The sequence below is a fragment of the Centruroides vittatus genome, unplaced genomic scaffold (assembly GCF_030686945.1).
Source record: "Centruroides vittatus isolate TY-2023 unplaced genomic scaffold, ASM3068694v2 scaffold_435, whole genome shotgun sequence".
Lineage (NCBI taxonomy): Eukaryota > Metazoa > Arthropoda > Arachnida > Scorpiones > Buthidae > Centruroides > Centruroides vittatus.
In genome coordinates this window covers 8,132,728-8,146,125 of record NW_027122708.1, presented here as the reverse complement: position 1 = coordinate 8,146,125, position 13,398 = coordinate 8,132,728, and the positions used below count along the sequence as shown (strand labels likewise).

Sequence of the window (13,398 nt, the reverse complement as noted above, 5' to 3'; positions counted from 1 at the left end):
ACTACTGGAAAACTGGTACAAGTAGACACTTTTCTTCCATCGTCAAGAATAGATATAACTAAATGACAAATTAACAAACAAGATAAACTTCAAGTCCGTAAATTTTCTTCTAACGACCAATTCCTTACTATTATCAATTGGAAGAGTCGGCAATTAAATATCAAAGTTAAATAAGCAATTGACAATTTATTATTTCTATGGGCAACAATGAAAACATCAAATTTGAATATTCAATTTAAACTCTACAATACTAAATCCTATCATCTATTATGCAAGCCCAATATGGGGACTGGATTACTTATACAACTTTGAAACTCTGCATAATTACTTCCATTGAATGTTATTCCATCTTGAAAAAACAATACTTGGATACGCCTTCCGTCATGAGATAAGTTTTATTTGGGCTTTATCCCATATATTAAAACATATTTTAAAATTCTGCTACAGACTTAAATACAAAAGTGTCGATAATACCGAATTTGTATATCAAGAATTGATAAAGCAGTGCAATAACGAGAAAAAACAGGCAGCTTTGGCATTATAAGTTTTGATGAATCTTAAATACATTTGGCATATCAGAATTACTGTTCACAGATACGATTCAAGACTGGAAACTCGCTTACTTACTGTCAATCATGTCAATCTGATGACATTTCTATGCTCCATCTACTCCAAAATTGCCAAACACTAACTAAACTGTGTGGAAAATATGATATTATAAGAATATGCAACAATAGATCACTTCTCGACTTTAGAATTAACCTAAATTTCATCAGTAGAAAGGATGCCTATAAAATTTGTAACTACTTTGTTAAAATCACGGAAAAAATTATTGGTAACATCTAATTATTTGTTGTTGTACGTTTAGGCAAATCCTTTATAACAATATATCCTAAAGGTACTAACAGTGCCTTGCAATAAATTATGTTGGTTAATAATCACTAAAAAAATATGTAATATGTATCTTTATCTTGTATTAATTCTTTAAGTAATACTTGTATTTGTACCACCCCCTTATAGAGAAACTTTCCCTAGCAAATAAAATTAATTAATTAATTAATTATATTATACTTTTAAACTTTTCATATATTTAAAAACTAAAATGTGGGTAATTATTTTGTAAATAAGAATATAAAATTTATACCACTTCTCAACAGTCAGAATTTCACATTTATTTTATAAGAGCAACATAAATTTTATTTCAAAATATTTTAATTTACCTCTATTTTTAATAATTTTAATCCATTAAAAATGTATACCTGGATTCTGTTAATTTTTGCATGCAGTTGTAATTGATGAGGTGATGTTTTATATTGTAACCAAAACCCAGTTTGAAAAGATCGACGTATAACACGATTAATAGGCTTACACATCATAATCTCTTTCTCATTTCCAAAATCAACCTATTTAAAAAGTAGTTATTGATATTTTTAATTTTCTTTCATAAAATAAATTTCAGTAATATCATTGCAATAATATATATATATAGTATTATATCCTAATTCTTATTTCTATGATATATTAGTCTTATCTGTAAAACTTATTCTATGTGTGAATTCATATATACGTGTAGAATAATCAAAAGTTTTATTTATTAAAATTATCTAACAATAGGTATTCTTAAAGGAATCAATAATCTTTGTTAAGTAATTTCAATTTTATCTTCAGAATCAGCACCTTATATTTATGATAAGTAAAAGTTTTCTTAAATTATTTTCAGCAACTGTCTTCAAAAGTGTTTAATTACATAAAGATTATGGAATCCTCAATGCAATTAATCATTTTAAGTCATCTAAAACAGGAGTTGTAAAAAGAAAAGTTAAACTATTTTAATAATTAATCATTAACATTACTTTAAGTTTAAAAATTTATTAAAAACTAGTGAAAATTATACAATTATGAAATTAAGATTTTAAAAAAATTATACTTCAAGTTTTCCCTCAAGATGCCACCGAGGTTTTGGTTTTTTCCCAATTTTCTTCTCCATTTGGTATCTTTGATAAGCTTGTTCAATAGAATTACATTCCTTTATACTCAGTGCTTTGTATCTGGAACCTTTTAATTTCTTTGCTTCCCACAAAATACCAGAGCTAGAAAAAAAGTAATTTTATCTAAATCACAAACAATACAATACAAAGGAAAGTACACAGTAAAAGAACTATAAATTGCTTAAATACAGAAAAATTATTTGTCATTTAATATTTTATAAACAACATTATATAAACTACAGTAGAGCATTGATTATCTGAATACCGATCAACTGAAATATCGGTTAACTAAAAGCGTTCCAGTCGGCATTTCAAATTTTCACTAGTGCTGTGGTGTAGCAGCAGTCTTCCCCTCCCTGCCAAACTAAAGTGTAGACCTACCTACTTTAATGTACTACTTTATGTAAGGTATGTATTTGTAAGATGTGTGATACAAAATATATAAAGTACAGTTTTGTGTTTAATATATTTTTTTGTAAATGATCAGTTATCTGATAAATAAGTTATCTGAACAATCCCAGTCCTGAATTATTTTGAATAATTGATGCTCTACTGAAGGTTTAATTTGACAAAAATAACAGGAGAAGAAATAAAACTCATCATTTTTAAACTAGGCCACTTACATTACATAGCAATGTAATTGAATTAAAAAACACAAATTATCATAAATTTAATGGTTACTATTAAATTTATAATTTTTGAGTCAAGTTTTAATGGTTATCATAAATTTAACAGACTATTCTAAGAAAAATTTGAATTTGAACATTGTTGCTAAAGTAGAGGGACAGAGATGCAATATTATATTAGATGTTAACTGACTAATTTCTGACAATCTTTCAAGAAAAGTTGACTTAAATTTTAATTGAAATTTTGTTATTTATATTAACATTCTTGTATACGAAGTACAAATGGTTAGCTCTTCTGCTGAGATTCTTATAAATAAATAAAAGGAAGTTGTAAGCCTAGACCCACTATCAAAGTGAAGAATGTTAAAAGGGTAAAAAAATGTAATTACATAACAGGGACACTACCATGCAAGTGCAAAAAAGGAATTTAAAATTTTTTCATTATATGTTATAAATTTTTTCTGTGTTCCAATCTGAAATGTTTTTCTTTTGCATTCAATTTGAAGATGGATATAGACAACATCCAAAAACATTTATCAAAATATTTAAACTGACCTATAAAGAAAAGGTAATATACAGATCATTTTAATCACAATTACTCATAAAACAAAGGATCATGCTCTAAAAAGCTGTATATATATATATATATATATCTTATTTAAAGAATAATTTTTAACTATAATAAATAAACAAAAATAATTAAACATCTTTTGTCAGAGTAATCAACAACCAGTCCTCTCCACATGCAATGCGAATAAAAAATGACCAAATGCTCTAAACCTTGAGTTTAATTGTTGGGTCTCTATTAGAGTCAAGAAGTTCAAAAAGTGTTTGATTGGCAAGACAATTTCTTTTCAATATAAAAAAAATTAAATTATAATGTACTTTTATAACTTACGTAATTTTTAATGCACTTTTTTTATGTATATGTACTGTACAGTATGTTATGGAAAGTATTGTATATTTTTATGTGCATTAATTTTTCTAAAGAATAAAAAAATATGAAAAATCCTCTATCTTGTAATACATAAATGACTAAAATATTATGTCATACTCTTTCTTATAAATATTCTCTCCCCAGTTTAAATATATATGTAGCTGTACATAATTTATACAACTGCTATTATTTTGGAATATTTTCTATTACATACAGTATGATTGATTATTTATTTATTTGATATTTTGCATTTTATTAATTTGTAGTTTCTTCTAAGTTCAAATTCTTACCTTGATATACAAAGATATAAAATATCTGTTTGTGCTGTGTTATCTATCAATGATAAACCTACACCTTGTAAAGAGATTACAACTTCTAATTCACTTCTTTCTAATTCTCCAGCCTATGAATGAGATTAAAAATATATATTTAAAAGTAGTCAAATACAGAATAAAATATCATCATTATTAAATAAATTTGTATGCAGTACTTGCTGTGCAGCAGTAGCCAGAGCAAGATCTTCTGTAAGTAGAATAACTCTTTGTAATCCATCAAGAAATGATACCCAGTAAACAGTTTCTTTACTTTCAAGTTGTATTTCATTTATTCCATCCTAAACATTTACATAATTTCATTATTAAAAACCAATAATAACATAAAATAATTAAATAGTTTTATTTACTGGTATTTAGCATCACTTTTACTTTTGTCTCAATCATTATATTTTCTAACAGATTATCTTAATATAATTTTTGACATATTATCCACAAGAAAATAATGAAACAAAAGTAAAAATGTTACATAACCTGCACTGTTATATAACAGATTGGCATTGAAAATATTTCACTTAACTTTTATCTAGTTCAGAAGATATCATTTCAGATATTCTATTTTCCTTATTTTTTCATTTCATTTTTATCAATAATTCATTATAAACAGTCAAGTGTCCATACTTGGGACAGCAGTATTATTTGAGACATTTTAGGACTTTTCACATTTCAAGATTAGAAAACACTAATAGAAGAAGAATATATGCGGTGTGTGAAGGATTTTTCACAATTTTTAAAAATGCTTTTGACAAGTTTCGATAAAGAAAAAATTGTTGAGTAAGCTTTTCATCTAAAATAAACAGAAATTCAGCAGCAGTGCATAAGCCTCATCTGCTTTAACACACAAATAATTCATGAATTATTTGCAAGATTTAGTATTTTCAATAACATTATCCAAATAATGAAGTGTTTTAAATTAATATAAAAAAAATGATGACAATTGTTTTTATTCCTTATATATATGTAATTTCTAGTGTGTGTGTGTGTGTGTGTGTGTATGTATGTATGTATGTATGTATGTATGTACATACATACACACACTAGAATATACATATACACACAACAGAAATTCTCCTGTCAAGCATGACAAAATATTTTTTATGAGAAAGTAGAGAATGAAAGATTAAGAAGATATTTCAAGAAACTCTAGAAAATTGACATTGTGATGCTGTTTCTGCAGCCCTTGACAAAGCCATTATTAATTATTACTCGATGTTGCTGAAGTCAGACTTCACGGCTTCAGGGGTTTCAGTTGTTCTTATTCTTTTAGATCTAGAACTTACCTGACCAATTTTACTCTTATGCTTTCACCTAGGCATTTCCCCCCCAACAAAATAGTGCGCCTTTTTAATTCCACGTCGATAATACAAAGATAAATTGTATGTATGTTAATTAGGTAAGTAATAACACTTTCTAAATAAAGGGCTCATTAGATCGTTACTTCAGAGTGGATAATAGAATGTCATATGGTCACTATGAAAAGGTTTTTAAAAACTTTTCATAGAAGTGACATGAAGTGGCTATCTTTTTTAAAGTTTAAATTTAATGAAGTAAGTTTAAAATACACCATTTGCTAAAATATGCAAAAATGCAACTTAAGAGAAATTTCCTTGTCAAGCATGAATGTCATATGGTCACTGACATCATTGCAATGTAAACGTGATCCCTGATCTGAAATTGATAAATTCTATAAAAAGTCTGATATTTCCACAAAAGTAGCATATATTTTCTGTCAGAACATAAAACAAATATAACCAAAATTTTATCTAAATTAGACAAAAATTATAGGAGTTATAAGGAATTCACACACACACGACAGCTTTATATTAGTAATATATACAATTATGACAATATTGCACATTTAAAATATATTATTTTATAATGAAAGATGTTAAATAGGAAGATAGATAATAAAATACATTTTTACTATGTATAAGAATGTTATGAAATATTATATGCATCCCTCTAAAATATTATTGCATGTATTTTTGAACATATTGAAGTAATGTGTGTCTATAATTATAGGGGAAACAATATACAAAACCATATATAACCAAATATTTGAAACGTTTTCTTTTTTTAATATTTATTATTAAAAATAAAAGTAACTAAATAATCTAAATGTATTTATATAAATATAATTAGAACTAAAATAAATAATATAAAAATAAGAGCATATACAGAATCTGATAAAACTACTTTAATATTCATTATAATTCAATATTTAAAAAAACTTAAAATCTATGCAATAAAAATAAATCAACATCAGGGTTTATAGTAAATTATTAAGTAACATATCTTCTGTAAATTTTTTTTTACTGAAGTGCAAGCAATTCTGTCTGTCACACCATAACAGAACTAGTATCTTTACTATGAAGTGTATTTTTATATTCTTTTTGTTCATTATTAGAATTTCCCTGTTATTCAAATATTGATAAATTTAAACAATTACGAATACAGTATTGTATTTATATCTGTGATAAGAAATATTTGAACTTAAATGTGTTCTAGACAATTTTTATAATAAAAATGTTTAAAGAAAATTTAAAAAAACATTCTTATTTCTCAAATTTCCCATGGCTGAGTAATCAAACATTCACTTATTTTGCTCTTTCAAGCGTATTTACCCATTTGATCTCATTCTTTTCAGTTGTCTTCTTCAGGCATACAAATAATATTGGATGAATTTAAAGTCAGAGCATTAGTTTTACTAATGTTTAAAATAGAAACTTAATAATGATTAAACACAAGTTTTATTACCTTAGCTAAATTTATCTTGCTAGATTTCTTTCCAATATTGATACTAAATTCTCTCTCCGTGCAGGGATCTTCCCATGTATATAAAACAGCTTGTTTACATTTTAAAGCTTTTTCTGTTTTCCCACTGTATTAAAAAAATTATTATTATTATAGATTTTATATTAAAATAAATATGAAAAACAGTTGATCTTATAATTTAAATCAGTGATGAGCAACCTTTTATAAATGTGGGCTGCAAGCAAAATTTGTAGGCTTTCAGTGAGTCATGCATTTTTTCTTAGAGTTGCAACTTTTAAGCCAGCTATGTACCAAGAGACTCTTGTAACTGCCAGTATGTTAGGTACTAGAATAATATTTGTTAATTATATGCAAGTTAGTAATATATAGTTTATTCTCATCTTTTCATTAGTCAAGTTTTTTTTTTAATGCTATTTATCACAAATATCAGCTTAATTAGGGTTGGATAACAAAGTGAGGCAAGAAACCAGGAAAATAAAATTATATGGCTGAAGCCCAGGGGTTTCATATTAGAACCTTGTGGGCCATGAGGCACAGGTTGCTCAGGACTGATTTAAACTGTTAAAAATACATATTACAAATCATTGTTACAATCCTTATTGAGTGTAAAGCAAATAAAATCATCTGAAATAATTATGGCAAATGAAATATCACCTATACCAAAGGTGACTGGATTATTTACTGAAATCTAAAGTCCAAGTTTAAATTTTAAATTTATCTTTGTATACTAGTACATTTATCAATTAACAGGACTTATTATACTGGAACTAAATAAAAAATATTATTTCTCAGGTGAACTAAATAAAAAATATTATTTATTTAGTTCCAGTATAATAAGTCCTGTTAATTGATAAATGTACTAGTATACAAAGATAAATTTAAGCTATGATAAAGGACAGAAAGGCATAATAATTGAATCCAAGTTTAAATTTTCAGAATTGGAACATGTGAGACAATACAATACAAGTAAAGAATAAGAAGACCGTATCTTGGGCTTAGTCTTTGAAGTAAAGGATTATGAGGGTGGGGAGAGAAGAAAGAGGAAGTAAGGGGGGAAAGGTAGACAGGAAAGTGGAATGTGAGTCATCTGAGCAGGCAACCAGAATCCATTACTTGCCCAAAGAAAATTTACACACACAGTGTGGGTCACAGCCCAGCTGAATACAGATATTCAGTTGTTCAAAGAAAAGGCAGTGGTTTGACAAAAAAAGACAAGACAGGTGCTACCCGTGACAAAACAGGACAAAAAGGAGTGATGGAATGGAAACACAACACAATGTGTGACAAAAACAGAACAGGCTTGACATGTAACAAATTTATAATCTTTTTTTCCCTTCCTTAATTTTCTTCCATAGACTCGTGACAGAGGGTGTGTCGCATGGGTGAGACACACCCTCTATTGTGAGTACTCTCTGTTGCTTAGGGATTTTAGCCCAACTATGAAATCATTAATCAATTCTCCTCCTTTCTGTACCTGGAGAGTAAAGTTTGCTCTCTTGGAAATTATACTAACTGATTTATTTTTATGAGATCTCATTATACTTTTTAAGTCAGAAAATGTCTTCAAGGAAAGGTTAATCAGGTTGACAAAGATTTCTTAACAATTTATAAGCTACCATCCCATCTGACTAAGAAGAGTAGCCATCATTTTCCTATCATCAGTAATATTAGATGCTATAAAGAATTCTTCCAATTGTTCTGCATATTCATCCCAATAACTATTTAAGTTATAAGAATTGATTTGTTTGCAATTTTCTGACCAGTAATTTGAAGAGGCAAAAAGTTATCCAGCCTGAAGCAGAAATCCTAATAAAATCATTTTTCAATTAAAGTTTTGGTCACAAGACATCAAAATGAAATAAGGGGAAGGAAAATAGTTACCAAAAATGGTTTCCAATAAGTGAATTTATAATGTTGCAAAGGTAAAATAAGACAAATTAAGACAGCTAGTGGCAAAAGAAGCTAGTAGCAAAAAAGAATCAATTCCATAATCTCAAGAAATAATCTAAATATTTCACAATTGATCACAAATAAAGTTATCTATGAAGATCTTGATTTAATAAAATTAAACAAGATAATTCATAAACTGAATGAAAATTGTAAGAAAAACCACAAGACTAATTGCAGAAAGTTATTTGATAAAAATATACATGCAAGCACTTTTGATAATGTAGTATCGTCTTTGCCAGAACAATATTACAATGACAATAATAAATCATCAAATGATTGAATGTATATTTTATTTTTTAAAAAAGCTATTAATGTCAAAAGACAGTCAATATGATATGTTAGTTTTTTATTGAAACCATGTAAATCAAGAACAACATTTATGCAGGACATAAAAAATGACACTTTGAAACCTATTCTATTGCACTATTTTAAGATGAACTAAATGAAATTGCACAATATATCTTCTTTGTTTATCAATATTTCAGTTTGTTAGTAGAAAATCTTGTCACTTCTATTACAAGCTTCAATCCCAGTTTCTTTTTTTTTTTTCTAATTACAGTAACTTATTAAAAACGTTTATTGTCTTACCTCAATAAAAAGTCATCATAAAAACTTATTTTTTTATTTCTGTTTAGTTTTTTTTTTATAAATTTTCTGATATTGAGATAACTTTAATGCATACTAGTGTAACACTGCGACCTAATACAAATAAGGAATCACATTCTTTTTAAATACAGTAGAGCGTCGATAAGTGGAACGTCGGTAAGTGGAATGGCTGGAAAGTGGAACGATTTTCAGTCGGACTGTGTCGTGCTGAATCGAATGTTTTTGATACTAAATTTACTTCTAAAGTATAATTTTCATGTTTTTTTATATTCTTTAATATATTTATTTTGTTTGTACAAAATGCAGAAATAATTTTTAACGATACAATAGCCTCGATGATTATTATAAAAATTTTCGTTAGGCTTAAAATCGACGAAAATTCAACACGAAGCGATACGCAACGGAGAAAAATTTGAACATCGGACAGGTTAATGTATTTTTTCGTACAAAGTTGGAAACTGGAACAAATCATTAACTGGAAGGACCCCAGTCCCCAATTGGTTCCACTTATCGACGCTCTACTGTATATAAGTTGAAAATAGCAGTAGAATAACTGGAACATCTTCAAAGTTAAAAAAATAAAAATGAAACATTAATTTTATTAGTGAAAATACTAAATCTTAAAATGAAATACTAAAAAATATTTAAAGAACTGTGTTAAAGTGAAACTATCATGTAAAATGAAATTTGTTTGCAATTTTCTGATCATGTTAAATTCAAATTGTGCAATTAAAATAATATAAATCAAGGATTAGTTATATGTTTATTTAAAAATTTTTATAATCTGTAATATATTATAATTTATGCTAATTAATTAAATATTATTTACTAAATTTATAACTTACAACACTATACAGCATAATAGTCATTTTGTAAATAAGGATAATAATAACAAAAAATTAAAATAATATACATACACTTGATGATATATTACTGGAAACGTTTCTAAATTATTTACTAAAAGAACAGCTGCATAACCTGGATGATAATCATCGAATGTTAGGATGATAGATGCTTCTGCTACCTGCACATCTACATTTAAACCACCTTTCTGTTAAGTTAAAAAAAAAAAATATTTAGATAAAGCTAAAGAAAATATAAACTTGTAAAAGTATAAATTGGCAATAAATAAACATTTTTTAAGTAAAAAATATGTCATATAATTATTTTATAAGAACTACTTACTGAACCACTGCACTTAAGAAGAGTAGTATGTTGTTTCTTAAAAGTAAATGGAATAGTTTCATCAGTAGTTTTGGCATAACGGGCTATCATTTCTGTCTTTTTAGCATCTTTTGGCCAAAATGGCTTGCACTTACATATATAAAAAAATATTATTATTCATTAATATAATTTATTGATTGTATTTTAATAGTTATTACTAGGTTAAATGGAAAATTTTCATGTTTTCCAGTAGACTTCACTATAGAAATAACTAGTGTTATTTGATTAAAGGTATTATGATATTTAACAAATTTTTCCTGATATATGATAGCACATCATTAAATATTTATTTTAATTTTCATTTTTAACATTATTTGGATAAAATCAAGAACCAATGTTAATAGATAATATATGTATAAATAGCTTGTTATGCTTTATAAGTTTTGAAAAATACCACTGCCATAAACAGTAAAAACTTTTTTGAAAATGTTATTTGAAAAAAAGCAATACAGCAAATAAGGACAGTTTATGGTTTCAGCTCTAAAAAGAACCATGCATTCCAAAAGATTACTGCTTTGCATATGTTAGATATGGATGGTATAATTTATGAGCTTTTAGAGCCCAATAAAGTAACAAGTTCTGATAATTGCTGACAACAAGTACGTTGAAAAAGAAGACAAACAAAAATATCCATATCTGGTCAACCAGAAGAGAATTCTTTCATCAAAATAACACATACCTTCATGTCAGTTTACTGATGTAACAAAATATAAAAGAAAACCAAATTGAAAAATTTTAAATTATCTGTTCCATTCACCCAACTTAGCATCTTCCAATTTCAATTAATTCAGATCTTTAAAAACATTTAAATCAAAAATTTTTAAAGTTTTTAAGAAGTGAAATATGATGTACTGTACAGTACAATCTGTTTTGAGTGAAAATAAAAACACTTTTATGCACATAAAACCAACCAACTTGTGGAAAGTAACTGCAAATGAGGGCAATTACATTTTTTGATAGACTAAATAATTTTTCCAGGATTGTCACTTCTTGTCTGGGTTTTCATTAGTTAAAAGACTAGCTTTAACCTTCACACCTATCAAACCAACTACCTTATAAGATTAATTTGATAAGTCTGGAAGAAAGGCAAATAAATTAGCCTATTAACTAATTATTAATAATAGTTAAAAAATTTTTATTTTACAAAAATTCTCTCTAAACTTTTTCCCAAAAAACAGAAAAACTTTTCATTTAACCTAGCATTATATTTAACAACAAACATTAAAAGTAATTATTACCATATTTATTCAAATCTAAGAGACATCTTAATTTCTGTGCTCACCCATAGATTTTTTTTTTTTTAAATACACAACTTGAGACAAATTTATGTCAACAAAAATGTTCAGTATTTATTGCAAGTAAAGTAAGTTTTATATATATATATATATATATATATATATATATATCTGTCCTCCATGGTATTCAAATCAGAAACCTCTCCACTTGCTGTGTTAGGCCCTTCTGAATCAATATTAATATTGTTTTATTAATGCTCCTAAGTATTTGTTTTAGTCGTTACATATATGCACTAATCATTTTATACTAATCAACACTGGAATAGATATTCGCATGCAATCATACTCAGTGTTATTTAAAGAATGAAATGCATATCAGAAATGCAACATTTCTTGAAAAAGCACTGAACAACTTCTTGTGGGATTTACATCCAAATACTTACAACATTACTGTAATAGATTAAAAAAACAGCTAAGTTACTTCTAAAATATTCTCTATTACAAGTATTGGTTGAATAAAATCATTAAAATGGTATCATAGAATTAGTGACAAAAATATGATGCATAGTACCAGAGGTCACTAATTATGACATACTGTATTACATCAAGTCTAATATGCAACCTATTTTCAAAAATACTAAAACTTGAAAAAAGTGCATCTTATATTCAAGTAAATATGGTATATTATACTTAACATAAAAACACCATTATTTAATATTAATAAAAACATAACTAATTTAGTGTTTCAAATTTTCATTTGTGAATAAAAAGATTAACATCTCAATGATATTTAAGTTTTTGTTACATTATAATCTTTCATCAGTTTTGCATCAGATTGATTATTTCTCATTTCTTATTTTATGACTCTGATTAAAGAAGCAATCAATTTACATTAAAACAGTTTAATTAAAAAATTTATTCTTTTTTTTTTTTGGTGGTTTTAGGCCCTTTACCGCTCTGAGAGCACAAAAAGGCCAATAAAGAATTTATTCTAATAAAACAGTCTCAAATATTCAACAACTTTACATATTTACAACTAAAATTACTTTTACTATTTAGAAGTCCAAAACTTTCAAAAACTTATAAATCACTATTGTTTTTCATATGCTTTATTCCAGCTATGGGCAACCTGTAGCCCTCAGCAACTTTTTCTATAACCCATATATCAAAATCCTTAATTGTAATTATGTCATAAGTAATTTATAAGTTCATGTTTCTAGTGAACAAAAGTTGTAAGATTATAATCAATACATCTGAAGATTAGTTATTTACAGTATTCACATTTCCTTTACAAATTATTAGAGTTGGCTATGTGAGAAAACAGCCAATTATAATTAATAAGTTGAATTACTCAAGCTGCATCTATGATTTCTGAAATATTGAAAAACTTGTGAAAATGAGCAATGCCAAAATTAAGTTCAAATACATACATAACATTTTTGGACATTTTCAATCTTAATCTTGATCACATATAATGTTCTATTTAGAAATAATTAAGAAAATTGAAATTCTGATATATTTTGAATCTTAAAATTTGATTATATGTAAATATATTCTACATATTTTGTGTTTCAATCCAATCTCTCATTAGAATAGTGTAATATGGTTCATTACTATAGAAAGGTTGCCTATGTGTGCTTTACCTCATTCTCAAGTATCCTTAATTGAGCAGAACATTCAATTCAAATATCAAAGGCAAACACAAAGCTCATACTAAGAAATGTA

The 13,398-nt window shown here is 26.5% G+C and overlaps 1 protein-coding gene across 3 annotated transcripts in view; it reads right to left on the bottom strand.

Annotated features, from left to right (window-relative positions):
• The window catches only part of Vps13 (vacuolar protein sorting 13C), a 273,667-nt gene that overhangs the window by 61,521 nt on the left and 198,748 nt on the right, over positions 1 to 13,398 (bottom strand). For all 3 annotated transcript variants that reach the window (XM_067287043.1, XM_067287044.1, XM_067287045.1), the window contains 7 exons: positions 10,400 to 10,528; positions 10,132 to 10,265; positions 6,641 to 6,764; positions 4,042 to 4,164; positions 3,842 to 3,954; positions 1,928 to 2,090; positions 1,260 to 1,403 (listed from right to left, as the gene is read on the bottom strand). In XM_067287043.1, coding sequence (XP_067143144.1) covers positions 1,260 to 1,403; positions 1,928 to 2,090; positions 3,842 to 3,954; positions 4,042 to 4,164; positions 6,641 to 6,764; positions 10,132 to 10,265; positions 10,400 to 10,528 — 930 coding nt within the window. The remainder of the gene's footprint in view (positions 1 to 1,259; positions 1,404 to 1,927; positions 2,091 to 3,841; positions 3,955 to 4,041; positions 4,165 to 6,640; positions 6,765 to 10,131; positions 10,266 to 10,399; positions 10,529 to 13,398) is intronic.